Raw genomic sequence first — 18,611 nt, forward strand, 5'->3', positions numbered from 1 at the left:
AAGTCCCAGCGGGCCCATTAATGCCCCGCATGCTGGGACTTGTGGTTCTCCAAGTCCCAGCATGCGGGGGAGGTCTGCTGGCACTTGTAGTTCTCCGGTATAAAGCAATGTAAGTATGATCGATTTAACCCTATCAGGCCGGCGTCCACTGGCCACGGACGCCGGTGACAGCCCCGGGCTTCAGCCCTGGACGGGTGAAGCCTGGGGGGGGGGACCCCTTTATTGGGGGGGTCCCCACTCCTCCAGGTACCCCGTCCAAGGCTGACCAGCCACGGTGCTCATGTTTTGGCCGGGGGACCTTGTATAAAAAGTGTCCCCCGGCTGTGGCATGACACCGCGGGCTGTTGGAGCCCGGTGCTGGTTTCAAAATACGGGGGACCCCAAGATTTTTTGTCCCCCGTATTTTTGGAACCAGGACCGGTCCAAGAGTCCGGGGCTGGTTTCAGAAATACGGGGGACCCCTATGCTTTTTGTCCCCCCGTATTTTTGGAACCAGGTCCGGCTCAATGAGCCCGGGGCTGGTTATGCTTAGGAGGGGGGACCCCACACCGTTTTTTTTTTAATAAAAACACTTTTACACATTTTTATTAACAGGACCATGCACAGATCTCAATGATCTGTGCATGGTTCTGTCAAATTCGCCTGTCAGAACCTGGTCTATTTTTTTTGTGATTTTTGGTATGGTGACACATGCGAGTTTAAAACTCGCATCCTATTACATGTGCGAATACTATAGCTTTCTTGCGCAAAACATCTGGATGCGAATTACCGCGAGTCTAAAAATCGCAAAAAATGACAATTGCGAGTTCAGAGAAAAAAGTGCGAGTTATCACGCAATTCGCACTCTATTACATGTGCGATTTTTGAAAAAAGTGCGATTTCGGAAAAAATCGCGAAAAAACGCAAAAATCCACAAATCGCATCCTATTACATATCGGCCATAGTGTGAGTTTATCTTGTACAGTATTTTATAATATGTACTATACAGTTTGCATTTGTACTGTGTTTTGGCTGTGCTGCGACACGGTATACATGTTATAATTGTTATCGTTATAATTGTTTTTTACAATGGAAACCTGCTTTAAAAAAAAAATAAAAAAATATTGTCATCTTATTGATATGCCCATACCAGTTTAGTAAAAGATGGAGACAAAATAAAATAAAATAAAAAAATTGTTCATTCTCTTAAAAAAAACAGTGCTTGCTATGCATTTTTTTTTTAAACACTATAGTCAAGCGGTGTCCACCTATATATTGAGATACTTTAACTCTCCATATACTGAAATATAAGCACAAAATTTGTGTATTCAGACACACATAATACATGTTGTAATGATATTTCCCCCTACTGGTATAACAGTTACTATAATACTGTGTGAAGACATGCAAATGAGCAATTATACCAGTTTCCTCTTTTCAGTTTACACAGATTATAAATAATAAGATATCTGGCAGTGAGAAAAGGTCAGTGATCTCTTTAGAAAGGTATTTGCATTCACTATTGTTCAACTTCTTACCCAGTGTCACTGAATGTTTCTTAAGTATATCACCATAGCGATGTCTACTTGGCTAACTACACAATCTTTTCAGAGTAGGCAGTCTGCTGCTGGCACTAGCCTGTACAGCTGTCCTGGGCAATACTCAGTGCTGTTCATTCCGCTCTCTGTAAGCCTGTAAGTATTCTAAACACATGACCGGTATTAATTCTTTCACAAAGGAGAGAAGTTTGCTTGTGGGGATTAACACATTTTTCTGATATCTATCTATCTATCTATCTATCTATCTATCTATCTATCTATCTATCTATCTATCTATCTATTCTGAAAATATGTATAATATAGATAATATTTAAAAATAGAGGCCAGCATTTGATAGACCTAGGACTATTGCTGTTGAATGAATTTTATGCATGGTTCTTGGAAAGAGTTCTATTTCCCGATTGGTTATATACAGTAGCTGCATATACGGTAACTTTACATCTCCTCCAACCAATAAGGATATCGGAAGCAGTGCTAAGCTTCTGTCACCATATAAAGATGGTCATAGATTGGTTGCTTTTATATAGGGCATGGAAATCCATGGGATGTAATATATAATGTATAAATATAGAGCACATTATTTATTCAAATACCAATGCGTATATACATTATCAGAAACATTTTCATACTGTATAAAGGGAAGAAAGTTTTCCGGGGAAAGACAATTATTACAAACAAATGAGATACTGTACCAATTGTTTTAAGGTGTCAGAGATCATATCACAGATACTGTTCTACCTGTATAACACCAATTATACTAAATGGTCATCTAGCTGTTTGCTTTACAATTGAAGGACATGTAGGCTATAGACATGATGTTCCATTAGTATATGATTCAATGTAAGGATTAACATGGAATGGGATCATTCGTCAGACTGCATTTAGGTCTACAGTCATTAGGTCGACCCCACTAGGTCGACTGGCAGGAAGGTCGACCTGACTTAAGGTCGACATGGGCCAAGGTCGACATGACTTAAGGTCGAATTTGCATAAAGGTCGACATGAGGAAGGTCGACTGGTCATAAGGTCGACATGGGTTTTTCACTTTTTTTTTATCCGAATGTCAACACAGTCGACATGGACACAGTTGGCAATGAGTTGGCAATGAGTTGGCAATGCTTCGGGCACGGTGCCTCGCTGCGCTCGGCACACTATTTTATTCTCCCACCACGCCCTAGTGGATGGTAGGGCATGAAATACCGCCTGTCGGCACATGTCGGCTCAAAAAACAGTGAAAAACCCATGTCGACCTTATGACCAGTCGACCTTCCTCATGTCGACCTTTATGCAAATTTGACCTTAAGTCATGTCGACCTTGGCCCATGTCGACCTTCCTGCCAGTCGACCTAGTGGGGTCGACCTAATGACTGTAGACCTAAATGCAGTCTGACGAATGACCGCATCCCATTAACATAATAAGGGATAAATGTACTAAGATTCATGTTTTGCCTGAGATTAAACTGCAGATTGATTTGGTTTTTTTACTGGCAGGTTGGACACATGGAAGCCCAGGAGCCTCTGCAGCAGCATCTTCAGCAGCAAAAGAATAACAATGTCTCCTTCAACCTTCCTGCAATAATATCAGATACACCACACAGGGAGTCATTTATCCAGATATCTCCCATGCCGGATAATGCACTTCTGGCAGTAGGACAAGATGGTTTAGTCTCTGTTTGGACACAGGATCTTAAGCTGAAGAAAAGTCGCTGTATATTGGTGAGTCTGTAATGTGATGAATAACAGGTTAGGCATGTCCTGTGTTAAATACCTATTTATAAAAATACATTGGGGGTGGATATTTCCCAAAAGAACTCTCCATGATGTATTTAGTGGGCAGCAGATATCAGAGATAGTCCACATTTTTTCAATTGCACAAACAGCCCCACTGGGATTTATATATAGGGCAATTTGTGAGATTTACTAAGATCTGATATTCATCGCATTCCAGAACTTGGCCCCAGTAGCTAATGCCAGATTTTGCCATTGTAAGTTCCCTCCCATGAGGACCTCACATAGGCAGTAGCACAATGGGCCCCAAATAGCAAGTAAAGGGATTGATCACAGCAATTACTTTACTTTTATACATCACAAAGACAGATTACTATCAGGGCCAGATGATTAATAACTAGTAAGCACGCTCAAAGCAAATGCTTCGAAAGCTAGTCTGCTACCTTGGGATTGCCTCTGTGTTTGTTCATGTGTGAGAGAGAAAGATATGTAGTTTCACTCCCTGACAACAGATGGCAGTGTTTCAGAGACACACAAACGGACACTAGGCATATATAGACGATATGTCCCTTAGCCGTAAGGAGTTTTATTATCTCTAATTAATATGGGGACAGTTTGGGGTAAATTTACGAAGATGGGAGTTCTACTGAAGATGTGATGTTGCCCATAGCAACCAATCCGATTCTATCCATTAGAGAAAAGGTAGGTGAGGTGTGCAATTATCAGCAGCTGGCAAGGGATTCTATACATTATCTATTAGGAGGTGCTAAATAAATAAGAAGTAGAATCTGATTGGTTGCTGTAGGCAACAGCCGATATTCAATAGAACTCCTATTTTAGTATGTTCACCCCTGTGGTATGCAATAGTTCCCATTATTTCTGAGTTTTGGAAATAATGGGATTTGACTATTCAATCCCAGCAGTTTCTGTAAGAGAAACGGCAGGGATTGACGACTGCAGATCCAGCTTTTTGAAAAGCCAAGTCTGCATTTGTGAAATCGGACACTAACTTTTCGAATTAACTGACGTTTTTGCAGAAATGGATGTTGATTTGCGGCAAATACTACCATCGAAAGAAGTGGAAGGTGCACGAATATGTAAGGTTGCACTGAGCATCCTTCCATACAGTATGTGTGCACGCTCAGGGGTAAGTGGGTGGGCAGCTGACATCCGGATGTCTGTCATGGGTGCATTAGCATGAGAATGCTGGGCGTTCCCATATGCTAATACACCAAAGCCCGGCGCAACCTGCAATCAGTTGCAGGCACCCAGCGCAAAGCACAAACATCGGCCCCATGTGAACGCACGCGGGCCAACAAACTGACCTGAATAAGGTCCAATGACAGCTCTTCTCCCTTGGCTTGTTCCCGAAACCTTTATCCAGAATTAAGAGGTGTATAGAATAAGGTTTTCTTGCTATATATTTCTACAATAAGGTTGAAGGGCCGATAGAGAATTGAATATAATGGCGTCTGCTTTTTTTGCAAACCACATGTCTGTGACTTTATACAAGTAGAGCTACAAGGCCCTCAGTAGTGTACAGCCATCATCTGAGTGGACAAGGGCTAAGACAGCCATGTTGAGCATCTTTAGAGGCTCTCTGTACATCTGCTAAGCCACCTCGCTGTCACCAGGTAGAGATGCTCAATATATTTTCCAGACATTTCTGAGATTGTTCATCTCTGTGTGTCTCAGTAGTAACTGTGCTTCTGTGTGCATGTACTCTGGGTGCATGTGCAGTGTGACTTAGTAGTAGATGTATGAAGCACTGATAAGAGATGAGAAGTGATAAAGTGTCTGGTACTTTATCACTGGCCAATATGTATGTATGTATGTATGTATGTATGTATGTATGTATGTATGTATGCATGCTCTATGTGCATACCTCCCAACTTTCCTTGGTGGTCCAGCGGGACCTTCGCCACGCACCCTCATGGTGAGGGGGTGTGGCTTTCAAATAGCCCCCCCCCCTTTTGCCGCTGCTGCCCCTCTGCCTGCAGGGAATAGATGCTGTGCCCATGTCAAGCGGGTGGCAGCGGTGACTCCCAACTACCCCCCCCCCCCCACCACCACCACCGCGGGACACTGCTGGCTGTATGTATTATTTGTATGTATTTATGCAATCATTTTACTTTCAGGTTCAGGACCTCGCCGCACTACTGTCTGGTGTGCTATCTGTACAAGAGCTGGCTGTACTGGGGAGCGGTGGCACATTTTACTTTTGGGCTGCATGACTGCAGCCCACAGTCAAATTTGCCACCTCAGCGAAGCCAGATGCAATTTGTGTCTGCATTGCTATCCCTGTGACTGGCAGTGACTTCCTATTAGAAGTCATACCTGTCAGTCACATACACTACAGTCAGTCCCAGTGGAAGGTGTTTCCTTCCTCTCTGACTGCCAAAGTGGGCAGCTATAAGCAGAAAGCTGCATTCCCGTAGGAAGCTACTACCTGCCTGATCGTAAGTCCTTGCCATCTTTTGTGGGCTGTAACCAATGCAGTCCATACAGGCTGGGGTTTTGCGCAGACTTAGCATTGGTATCTGTGCATGCCACAACTATTGCACAGGTGCCGGCACCAAAGTCTGTCAGCTGTCTGCTCTCCTACTACTACTAATAAGTTAGGGACCATCGCTGCTGGGATCTCCCAGTAACTGTTGTGATGTGTACAACATAAATTATAATGGGAGTTGGGGGAGCTCCGGCCATCTCAGCAGAGCAGCCCCCCACCCCAGATGTGCTTAAGTATGCACACTGTACACCAATAGACTACAGATCGGCTAATACTTGAATTGTATATCTATTAGACAATATACACATTTGTGTGCAATGCTTAATGAATTAAAGGCATCACAGTTAACATGGAAAGTAATATACTGTATGAGACAAACATTATAATGTACCTAACACTACCGTACTCAGAGCCGGCCTTAGGCATAGGCAAACTAGGCAATTGCCTAGGGCATTTGGAATGCCTAGGGGCATCAGTAGCTTCTGCTGATTACAATGATATGCAGCATGCCTATATTTTGTGTGTGAGCGAGGCTGTATCTGCATATGAAATAGTGTATTCATGGAAATCACTGTAACATAGCATCCTATATGCAGGTACACCCACAGTCGCACACAGAATACATGCATGCCGCATATCATTTTAATCATCGGAAGCTCCTTGTGTGTGCTGGTCATAACAATGCAAATAAGACGAATTTTCAGCAAAAAAGGCACCCAACGTTAGCAGAACTGGCCAGGAGCTGCATGGCTTATTGAGTCAAGATGTATGAGGAAACATCTGTATCCAAGCAGAGGCAGAGGTCTGCGGGTGGGTTGGTTGTGCAATAGTGTTCGGCATATGTGTAAGGGGCATTATGTGTGTCATGTATAAATGCATTAATAATGTGCGACATGTGTAACAGGCATTATGTGTGTCATGTGTATAAGGGCATTAATAATGTGCAACATATGTGTAATGGGCATTATGTGTGTCATGTGTATAAGGGCATTAATAATGTGCAACATATGTGTAAGGGGCATTATGTGTGTCATTATGTGTATGAAGGGCATTAATAAAGGTTGGCATAATGTGTAAGGGGCATTATGGTTATAAGGACATTAATAATGTGTGTCATGTGTAAGGGGCATTACTGTGTGGTGCCGAGAGAAAGGGGTAGGGGGAACAAATTACCCAGGCCAAAGTCTGATGGAAGGGCCCAGTGGGCCCCCTCCCCTTAAGTGACAGCAGCAGCTGCAGCTCTTCTCCTCTGCCCAGCGCACACTACTTTGTGCTGGGTTGCAGTGTGGCCATGGAGGTGCTTAAAAATACAATATTTTCTCAGGATTTTTCTCTAATGTGAATAATGTGAGGAGTAATGTATATAAGGTAAAGTGGTACTACTGTGTGATGTAACGTGAATAAGGGACACCATCGCATGATATAATGTGAATAAAGTTGCACTACTGTATGGCATAATTTGAATTGGGGGTACTATTGGGTGGCCATGCCCCTTCCCAGCAAGATCACACCCCTATTTGGGCTGCGCACCGAATGTGTGCACTGTTTCTATTTAAAATATTGCGGGTAGGAGCACCAAAATGATGACTGCTATGATGAGGGTTGATGGTGCTGCGAAAGGGGAGCAGGGTCAGAGGCGGAACTAGTGGCGGTGCTAGGGGGCACCAGCCAAAATCTTGCCTAGGGCGTCATTTAGGCTAGGGCCGGCTCTGACCGTACTATATCTGGAGTAAACCACAACTTTGGCAATAACAAACAAGTTACACAGTATCAATAAAACTAGATTGAATGTTTACGTGGCAGTAATTCCTATGTACATATGTTTTACAGGATGAGAACAAACCACAAAACAGGACAATGAAATGGATTTCAGATTTCACACTAATGACTCAGTTTAATAAATTGGTTGTTGGAACATGGTAAGAATACCTTAGAATAATCTGTTGTGTAATTCAAAGACTATTACATTAGCCAGTACAGGTCTGCGATATCGATTGCACTACAGCATCAGACCTTCAGTAACTGACAGTGTGATGCCATGTAGGGCTGCGTTGGGGGAGGGAGGTGGTGCGTCTATAGACAAGGAATCACCTCAGGAATTAGTGTAGCTGATTTTTTAATGACTGGATCAGCAGTTGATGGTAATGTTACTTTTTTAATTACAATATTATTATTTTTTATAGTTCTTTTGTGCGCCCGATTTGTTTTTTCTCCTTTCTGTGTGTCAAAAGGATGTGTCAAAATATATTATACATACCCAGAGGCACACAGAAAAAGAGAAAAAATTGGGTACTTGTTTCCTAGCACGGCGCCACCGATTTTAATTGTATGCAATCAGGTTGCAAAAATTGGGTCAATCGCATACAATGCGATTGACCCGACCGATTTTTTACATTGGAACCAATGTTAAATGGTCCCTGAGACCCGATTTTACATTGGCTCCAATGTTAAATGCCCCCCAGACCCCAATTGTTAACTCCACGCCATGATCAACGTGAACCCGAAGCGTGTCGAGCGCAGTGAGCCCGCGAGGGGCGGCGGTATGCGTCCTCCGACCTTTTCATACCCCCACTATCCACATCGGCGCGGAGTTGATTTTATATAGTGTGGCGAGCACAGCGAGCTACCGAGCCCGAAGCATGGCGAGCGCAGCAAGCCCTGCGAGGGGACGCGCATTGCTTCACAGGTATTACGCGTCCCCACGCGGGGCTCGCTGCGCTCGCCGCGCTTCGGGCTCGGTGGCTCGCCACACTATATAAACTCAACTCCACGCCGACGTGGATAGTGGGGGTATGAAAAGGTCGGAGGACACGTACAGCCGCCACTCGTCACGCTTCGGGTTGGCGTTCATCTTGGGGTGGCGTTAACAATGGAGGGGCATTTGACATACAAATTACCCATCAGGGTGGGTATACAATCAAAAATTTAACATTGGTTCCTATGTAAAATCGGGTCCATCGCATTAGTCGCATTGTATGCCATTATAATGCCATACAATGGACCCGATTTTACATAGGAATTTAACATTACATACAATGCTTACAATGTAAAATCGGGTCGGTCGCATCACATGCCATTATAATGGCATGCGATGGACCCAATTTTACATTTGTCGGGAAACCTCAAAAAAAGCCCGAAATTGGGTCGGTTGGGTCCCATCGCATACCTTAAGTTAAGATATGCGATGGGACGCGATGGGACCGATGGGCGCCGTGCTAGGAAACAAGTACCAAAAATGGTATTAATTTTCTTAGGGTAATGTTTGTATCATTAAGTAAATGTAATGACATAAACATTTCAGTAATTGATGACTCCCAGAAAATATGGCAGACATTTTAAAGGTACCTTAAATACATCTCTTTCCAGTGACAGAGAGATACGACTTTACGAACTCTCCAACTTTGAACCATATTGCCAGATAGTGGGTTTGGAGACGATGCCTCTGCACCTAGGTTACAGGTAATCTTCATGTATTGTTTAACTACGGTAATAAGAACTATATGTAAGTCTACAGAGCTCCATATTTCTTTTCACCGATGTAGCCAGACACATTGAGCTCCATCATGTTGTAGGTGTGACATGCATACTAAAAGGTGCATATCTGCCATGCACATGCACCTTAGTTGCACCTGCGTCTTATTGAAAATACATTAGCTGGCAACTGAAAACAGCTCAGCATTTCTGAGGTGCTAGCAGCCGTATAGCAGCCACAATGAGCTTGGCTACATTTGTATTTCCTTTGAGACTGGATTTTTTTAATCCCTGCATTTTCAAGGAGAACATTTTGGGATTAACATCTTTTGTCTTTCATTTTTGTTTTAAAAAATATTTTTTATTATTAAGTAATTTTATTATAGCTCAGTGCAACTGTTAACTGAGAATAAACTGAAATTAGGAATAACCGTGATGAATGTTTAACCTAATTGAGGCTGTACAGGTACAAGATGGCATAAAGCTAAAGCCAGTCTGCTTGCCACTTCAGGAGACTGGGCGTGACTGTCAGCCGCTAGGCCCTGTCACCAAAATGTAGTCCTTTTTGGGTCTGCAAGGACGGTATAAGGGTAAATTATGCAAATTTGCGTAATTGAACCCTACCCCTAACATGGCATCGCATTTCCCCAGAAAATCTCACCATCCTTCCCACTTCACTAGGAAGCAGGTGGGATTTCAAGAGATCCGGCCTCTCTTGTGTGCGGGCACTGCCCAAAAAATCTTCAGTTTCCTGCAGTTTTCTGGATTGGAGGTTAGTATGAACTAAAGAGATACACGGGGATATACGTCAATGGAGAGACACAGATGGGACAAGAGGCTTCAGAGACACAGGAGATGGCATAATACTGGTGAGACCCAGGGGGTGGCATGATGTTATATAGAGAGACAAAAAGACAGGGGAGGGAAGATGCACAGGGCGGGCATGAAGCTGGAGAGAACATTAAGGGATTAGGCTAGAGGGGTACATTTGGGCTATATGATAGGCACAATAGCTAACAACCTCATAAATGATGGGTCAACAAATACTAAAATGCTAACATTTTATGACTAAAAATAAATGACAAATGGGCCTAGTTTTTTCAATTTTCACAATTTCTTTTGAGAAAAAACAATTCTTCAAAAGAAGGTACATGTGGAGGACCAGCTATTATTAACATTTTCTGTTGATTAAAAAACCACAAGATTGCCGTTTTTGAGATAGGGTTGCTCAGAAGCCCGGTGGTGCGGATGACGTCCACTCAATGGTGCACACCACAGCAGACTCCCTAATGCCTAGCATCTACATCTGATCAGGGCAAGAGTGATATTCCACAGGCAGATCCCAAATCCCTAATGTGGATGTGCCGCCAGGTGTGCATGAGGCAAATTAATAAGTGATTTTTGCAAATAGAATAGTTTTTTGTTTGTTTGATTTTTTTGATAGTATTATACCATTTTATTTGGAGCAGTTAATATTATATGTTTATCATTTCCCAATATTTCTATATTTATTTTTATTTTAGTCTTCGTGATAAAGACGAATGCATCATTTATTTTGGCGATGAGCAAGTAAGTCAGTACTTCTCCAAATGTTTTATTATATTTATAAATAACGGATGTTTTTAAAATTGATCTAGGTAAAAAGAACAAATGGTTTTGTTACATTGTATTATAATATTTCTTACTTTTGTCTTGTTAAATTACACGTGTGTGTGTGTGTGTGTTATGTAATGAAGAAAATAGCTTGTTTTATTAGTGTTCACTATTTACTAGTGCGAATAATTGTTGTATTGCAGGGATGTGTCAACATCATTCTTATTTCACACATGGCAGAAACACTTCGGTAGGTATAGCACAATTATCATTATACTTATATATATTTGTACATTTATCCAGTGGTGTAACTAGAAATTTTATGCCCTGACAAAAATAGTTTCTTACCCTACCCACCCCCATACATACATTTTCATTTTTTTACCTATATGCTTGTTACCAGGTGTTACATGCTCGTTGCCAGAGGTCTCTTGCATGTAGCCAGCGGCTTATACGCTCATTACCAGGAGATTACATGCACGTTGCCAGCGGTCTCTTGCATATTGCCAGCAGTTTACATACTCAGTTCCATGGGTTTCTTACTCATTGCCAGGGGATTACATGCTTGTTGCCAGGGAATTACATGCTCGTTGCCAGGGAATTATATGCTCATTGCCAGGGGTTCAGAGCTACTGAAATATGGCACTTCCAGATAGCGCTATATGCACTGAGCTCCAGTAAGACCTCCAGCGTCTGCCTTCTCCAAGACGGGCCATTTTTGGAGGGCCGTTTTCAGCAGAATCCATGCAGAAGGCCAGACTCCCCGCTACAGCTTGGACTGCGTTGCCATGGTTACACAGCTGCATTTGTCTCAGCGCAAGCTGCACTTCTCAGCAAACCCCGATCAGAACATGAATACTAATATGCACTCAACAAAGATATTTTCTCTTTCATGATGAAAAGTTATGATATTAATTGATGCAATATACATGAACAATAATTATATATCAGGGAAACAACAAAAATAGGTTAAAAATCAATATTCACCCAAACCATGATGCAAATAGCATCGCTCATAGGACAGCTTCAGTGAGATGTAACAATTCTAAGGTTCTATTTAAGGGAAATGGTTGCTAGGTCGACACTATGTAGGTCGACATCCATTTGGTCGACCACTAAAGGTCGCCAGGGCTAGAAGGGCAACACAAGCATTAGGTCGACAATAAAAAAGTTGACTGTCAAAAGGTTGACGTGACATTTTCATGTTTTTTTTTATTATGCGTGTGTCGACCTTACGACCCTGTCGACCTTAGCCATGTTGATCTTTTTCATGTGTTGACCTAAGCCCTGTCAACCTTTATTAGTCGACCTAATGTATGTTGACCTTCATAGTTTTGACCCTATGGCCCATACCACTATTTAAAGAGACTGTGATCTCAGCACTCTGCCCCTCTTCTGTCTCGCACAGGGGCTGCATATGTTACACCCACTTCTATTCTGTCCTGCCCACTGTCTGTTTTCCAGCTCTTCTTTGTTACTGTATATCTGTTTCCAGAACCGCCTATATCTCCAGTTACATCACACAGATTCTAATGTATTGTGTCTTATTATCACACATCAGTAATGTTCACAGTAGGGATCTTACAGTGTAAAATGGTTTATAGACAAGTCTGACTACTCTCGGGGAGATAATGCTCTGTTCCTGGACTTCCCTGGTAATGTATGATTGTCATCACCTGTGGTGAAAGCCCTTTCTTATCAATTACCTGGCTCCCCACAGGTGATGGCAATCATACATTACCAGGGAAGGCCAGGAACAGAGCATTTTCTCCCTGAAGGAGAGGGTAAGGTAGGCAACCATGCTATTAAATAGTAAATTAAATATATACAAATAAAATGTAATTAGGTTATTTCATCACATGTTGTACATTCATTCATTTATAATCAACAGGAACTGGACAAAATGCCAACTGGTAGATGAAATCCCCAGCATTGCAATAGAGAACATTGCAGAGCTAAACCACATGACATCTATACGTTGGAAGGTGCATAATGACTGGGTCACGCAGGTAGGATACCTCAACAACCTATTGCCACAGTAGTAGCCATTAATCCCTAGCCTAGGAGTACCACTGACCGCTACCACAGCCCTCATTGAGTATGGTGCCAAGAGGTTCAGCTGTACTAATTCAAATCATCTACTACACCTTTCCCTTTCACCTACATTTTCATCTATTCTGCCCATGTACACATACACAACACCAGTGTTATTATTAGTGTCCTTTATTTATATGGCACCACAAGGGATCCACAGCGCCCAATTACAAAGTACATAAATCAGTAAGCAAAACATTGACTTACTGTACAGTTGATTACAATAGAGTACAGTGTACATAACATAGCTGACCACACTAAAATAAATCAGGGTGGCAGAAAAACGCAAGATTTGGTGCCATTGAAGATGGTTTAAGTAAAAGACACAAACGCACATGAGGGCCCTGCTAATGAGAGCTTGCATTTATTTCAGGAGCCAGTATATCTCCCAGTATATTGTGGGATGAAACTTTTTTAAATTTCACCCCAGGACTGATAAGGCAGACTTAGCAGCCACCCATACATTATACTGCATGATTGGCTCACCCCTGGACTGATACAGCACCCCTGGTATGATATGGCACACTTAACAGCCCTTGCAGTTAAAAAACTAATAAAAAAAAAAAACTAATAAAAAATTGTGGGGCAGTTACCACAGTTATCCAAGTAACGGGGACGAGCGATCAAAGGAACCATAACTGATTTAATGACCCTTTCACAGTTTCACTGATACGGGACATTGGGTAGCACAGCTGTACTGATATGGGGCAGCACTGTACTAAAAATAAAATAACTTTTTTTAGAGAGAGCCCTTTAGTTTTCCCCAACAGCAATACCATATAACAGCACCCTTATTAGTGCCCCCATAATAGTAGCCTTAGTAATGCCCCCTTAGTAGTTGTACCTTAAGTAGTTCCCCCCTTAGTATAGTTTCCTCCACAGTAGTTCCCCCTTAGTAGTTGTACCCTGGCCTTTACTAGTTTGCGGCTCAGTAGTTACCCCTTAGTAGATGTACCCTTTAGTTTCCCCGTCAGTACAGTTGTCCCCCCTAACCCCTTCAGTGGTGGGGTTTTTTCTTTTCGGGAGCGCTCCTCACTGGGCAAGTTTTTTCTGGGGAGCGCTCCTTAAAAAAAGCCCCATCACTGTCACCCCAGGTCCGGGCAACGCAGCTGAACAGTCCATCAGCCGCTGTGTGTTGCCCCTAGCAACCAGGGGGAAGGAGGCAGGGCCAGGCAGCAGGAGCTGGGCAGCTGCTGAAGCCGAGTGCAGCGCTGATCTCAGCCCCTTAGACATTATGCCACTTACTGTAATGCTTATTACACATTATCCCACACCCCATAATGCCCCTGACACATTATGCCGCACATCGCAATGACCCTGACACAATATGCTGCACACTGTGTCCCACAGTAAGGTTTCAAATTCATTTTAAATTAACTGTTCATTGCCAGGGGTGCTATGCTCATTGCCAAGGGGTTGCCAAGCTTTTTTCCTTCTGCTCCGTGGAAGGTTTCTGTCCTCCCTGAGCTTGCCTTAGTGCAGTGCTCATTGTGAGGGGTCAATGCTCATTGGGGGTCTCCTGGTATAAGATGCAGCTTTGAAGAGAGCTGCATCTTTCTCCATGACAGGTGGCATCAGCGCTAAGCTCTCCCGGACCTGCAGGCAGCGCTGTGCTCCCTTTCAGATGCTTGAGTTCAATTATGACCTCTTGTGTCTGTCTCTTACGGGGCTGAAGAGTGTGGATGGGCAGGCGGAGGAAGGCTGTGGGCGGAGGAGCAGACAGTGAAGGCGGAGGTTGGGGGAAGGCGGCGGGCAGAGGAGTGGTCGAGCCACCTGGAATGCTGCGACGAGCTACCAGTAGCTCGTGAGCAAAGAGGTGGTGACCACAAAATATTCTAGAACATCATACATTGTATTGATTCCTTTCTTTACTCATCCTCAGATCAGATATGACCGATCAATTGAATCAATTCTCTCAAGCTCAAATGATGATTACACAGCTCTAATAATAGGTAGGTGACAGACCCTGCTGTAATATATAGCACCAGCCGGCATGTAGCATCTGAACCCAGGAATGCTGCCTTTGGTTTGGGCAATAGTGATATGCAGTATTTTTTTTTGTTTTTGAAATGTTCTTTTATGGAAGTATTATATAAATGTACAAAGTGTAATCTTTGTGTACATTAAACAAAATATGATTTTATATGCAATACAAAAATAAATATATACCATTGTACATTTAGAAAAGTGTATTTCATTACAATTATCTAATACAGTAGATTAAAGAAAAATTGGATAAGTCTGCCAGGATCTGCTCCCATCCCACCAGTCTTCGATATGTAGTATTTATCATCACACACAACTACAATGTTCTAGTGCAGCATTTCATGTTCTTCTTATGAGACCATGGATGTAGCTGCTCTAACCGCTATACATTTTTTATGTGTGATTTTTAGAATAGCGTGGCTTGTATTTTTGGCCAATTGATTCTACCTTGCACTTAAGTATGAAAATATAAAATGTTCCAATATCATCAATGTATGCACAACTATTACATAAAATACTCTACAATTAAAATAGATCCTTTTCTGTTTAGGAACTCACATTATAATGTGTTGGATTTTGGACAGGTTGTGTGGAGGGAACCAAAAATCTGCAGAAGCGCCTGAAGGAGATAATGGAATCTGGCAGTATGAAAAGCAAGCGCTCCGTGATGTCTGGAAGTGGCCCTCCCAAGAGGAATATCAGTGACGAATCTGTATTCAGGGTTAAAAGAGGCGTCAAGGCCTTTGATTTCTCCAAGGAAGCCAAACTCCTGGTAACAGGAGGACTAGACAGGATTGTTCGTATGTGGAATCCTTATGTGCCTGGGTAGGAAATATGTTATATACTTTGATAGCCCTGATTATTTGATGGTCTAATCATAAGAGGCAGTGTCGGAACCTGTGGGTGGTGTGCCCAGGTGCAAAAATATAATTTGGGCCTCCATCCTCCACCCCAACCCAATCTCACAATATTCAAAACAGCAGTGGGTGATAGGGAGAGACTGGGGCTGACAGAGAGGGTGGCATGGAAAACAGTGGATGACAGGAAGAGGATGACTAGTGCTCAGTGGGCCCCTTAGTCCTCAGGGCCCTGGTGCACTGCACCTGCTGCACCAATGGTAGTTCCGCCTCTGATAAGAGGCATGACTACACCCTTTTCATGGGTATAGATCATTGTATAGACAGCAACTAGGTCGACAAGCATTAGGTCAAACACTAGGTCAACATGACAGAAGGTCAACATGGGGTTAGGTCATCAGGGTCATTAGGTAGACATGGGGAAGGTCAACAGTCAAAAGGTCGACATGGTTTTTTTCACTTTTTCTTGTCCCGAATGTCGACACAGTCATCATTGATGCTAAAAAAAAATGCACCGCGTCCTTGCTACGCTCGGCACGCTATTTCATTCTTCCACCACGCCCTAGTGGATGGTAGGGCATGAAATACTGCCTGTCGGCACATGTCAGCTCAAAAGAAAAGTGAAAAACCATGTCGACCTAATGACCCTGTCGACCTAACCCCATGTCAACCTAGTTGTAGACCTAGTGACCATATCCCCTTTTCATAAACAATGCATGACAAACAGGTCATTGAGCAGGGTCGCTCCCTGTCATCCCAACCTTCCACCCACACACAGAGGCTGTTGCAGTTGCTCAGCAGCCTCACTGCAGTTCAGCACACACCAGTTGGACTGGGGAGAGAAGCTGTTACTGTGCCAGGTAGGGATGGCCATCAACCATCGATGATTTGAATCATTGATGTCTATGACCATTGTACCATATTTCCATTAGTTGGGGAGAACCAAATGGTTTGCCACCATCCAAAAACTTTTAAGTATAGGGACACAGAGGCTAGCTCCATCCCTGACACCTATGAAGCCCCGACAACAGACTCTGATTGACCCGCAGCTCACCTAACAGTAAAGCAGTGGTGACCATCGGTATGAAACCATTGATGATTCCTAGTGCCAGCTAATTGTGGCAGTAATTGTGTACTGAGGGGTATAAAGTATTGGCCAATCTGCTCCTAACTGCTGTTACAGGCTGTGTTTGAAAAATGGCATTTAGCAGTTGATTGGTTGGTAGTTTATCTCTCTTCACTTTATTGTAGTTTATCTCTCTTCACTAGAAGGCTTAGGGGGTATTCCATTTCGGCTGCTATTTCTGCCTGGGGAAATAGCGGCCGTCGTCTGTTTAATGCTGCCGTTTCTGACATTGAAGGCATATTCCAGACAAAGCATCTGACTTTAAAACAAGTCGGATCTGTTTTGTCGGAAACAGGCGCAGATTGTTGAATTAACAATAATACGGGGCCCCGACACGCCCACTTTACAACACCTGACAGGTGGAACATTGAATCCGGCTGTCTAGATTCAGACTGTCAGGGCATTCCGGCAGTCAGAAACTCGAATTGAATAACACCCTTGGAGGTCTATCCTATTAGGTGCGGAATCACCCGCGAATCATCACGGCGAAGGGCGCACTTTATGGCAGACTGAATTTGCTTAAAAGTGCCCGCACCTCCATAGGGGTGCAAGCAATTTTAAGCAAATTCAGCTCTGTGAAGGGTGCAAGTTCGGCTTAATTCCGGAGCCGTTTTCAGCGGCACCGGAACGGCAACTCGCACCCTTTGACACTAATAGGATCGACCCCTTAGTATATAAACCTCACAAAAGTATGGAGTCCCATATAGTCTGTTCACAGGTGCTTGTGGCATGGATGGGTGTGCTTTTCTCTTCCAAATAGTAAGCTTATCTAAACATATAAATGCTGCTGGAATTTTTCTTTTTATGTGCAATGAATTTGCATTATATGATGGTTATAAAATGATTAGAGCAACTGACTTTGGTTTTGCGTGGTGCATATTTCTCCACCAGTGTACACTTTTCCTTATATGTTTGTACCATCTGCTGTAGCTGGCCCACTGGATTACTGCGCGGACACTCCTCACCAATTACCTTCTTGCAGATTGCAGATGAGAACTCCAAGATTTACTCTGTGTCTACAGACTGCACTGTGATGGTAACAGCTTTCACTTTTTTCCTTGGCACAATATGAAAATATACTTTGTATGAATGACAAGCCCACTTCTGAGTTAACTATGCATCACCAACACAACCGTTCTGCATGAAATAAAAGATAGCAAAGTATTCTGTTATACAGACACGTGCAGCAAACATTAGCCCACTTAGACAATTGTTCTTTTCCACAATGATCATTGTGATAATAAGAATGTTTTATATACACAGTCACACTAATAGCAGATTTCCATAGCTTGCAAGTCAAGGCATGTGAACTTTATCGATGTTGCAATAAGCCTTTTCTTCGTGGGATTAATTTTCTTATGTGAATAATTCAAGATGCTGTTTCATACTACATGAATGCATTTTAGGTTAATGTCTATTAGTGTCATTTATGATCAGTTAATAAATCATCATTGTATGTACACAGTAAGGTCCTAAGGTCTTATCTCTTCATATCACTGTCATTAACAGATATGGGACATCGAAAATCACAACTGCCTGATCAGTGTCATATCTAAAGCTAGTCAGATCAAAGGAGATATTGCAGCATGCTACTTTTCACCACATCTCCGAGCTCTCTACATAGCAACAGACTCCCTCGCTTTACTGCAGCTGCAAGAAAAGTATGTATCCCCTACTGGGAGATATGCCAATGGCAGAATGTCCATTTA

General features: G+C 42.9%; 1 protein-coding gene across 1 annotated transcript in view; it reads left to right on the top strand.

The window, feature by feature from the left end:
* The first annotated feature begins 1,607 nt into the window (after positions 1-1,607).
* The window catches only part of LOC146060673 (cilia- and flagella-associated protein 337-like), a 39,911-nt gene continuing 22,907 nt past the window's right edge, over positions 1,608-18,611 (top strand). The window contains exons 1-11 of the mRNA XM_083174141.1: positions 1,608-1,673; positions 3,030-3,254; positions 7,606-7,694; positions 9,142-9,234; positions 10,770-10,815; positions 11,043-11,089; positions 12,731-12,848; positions 14,816-14,885; positions 15,504-15,744; positions 17,833-17,938; positions 18,412-18,563. Of these exons, the coding sequence (XP_083030267.1) occupies positions 3,039-3,254; positions 7,606-7,694; positions 9,142-9,234; positions 10,770-10,815; positions 11,043-11,089; positions 12,731-12,848; positions 14,816-14,885; positions 15,504-15,744; positions 17,833-17,938; positions 18,412-18,563 (1,178 nt within the window). The 5' untranslated portion in view covers positions 1,608-1,673; positions 3,030-3,038. The remainder of the gene's footprint in view (positions 1,674-3,029; positions 3,255-7,605; positions 7,695-9,141; positions 9,235-10,769; positions 10,816-11,042; positions 11,090-12,730; positions 12,849-14,815; positions 14,886-15,503; positions 15,745-17,832; positions 17,939-18,411; positions 18,564-18,611) is intronic.

This window comes from Crinia signifera, chromosome 1 (genome assembly GCF_055691185.1).
Source record: "Crinia signifera chromosome 1, ASM5569118v1, whole genome shotgun sequence".
NCBI classification, from domain to species: domain Eukaryota; kingdom Metazoa; phylum Chordata; class Amphibia; order Anura; family Myobatrachidae; genus Crinia; species Crinia signifera.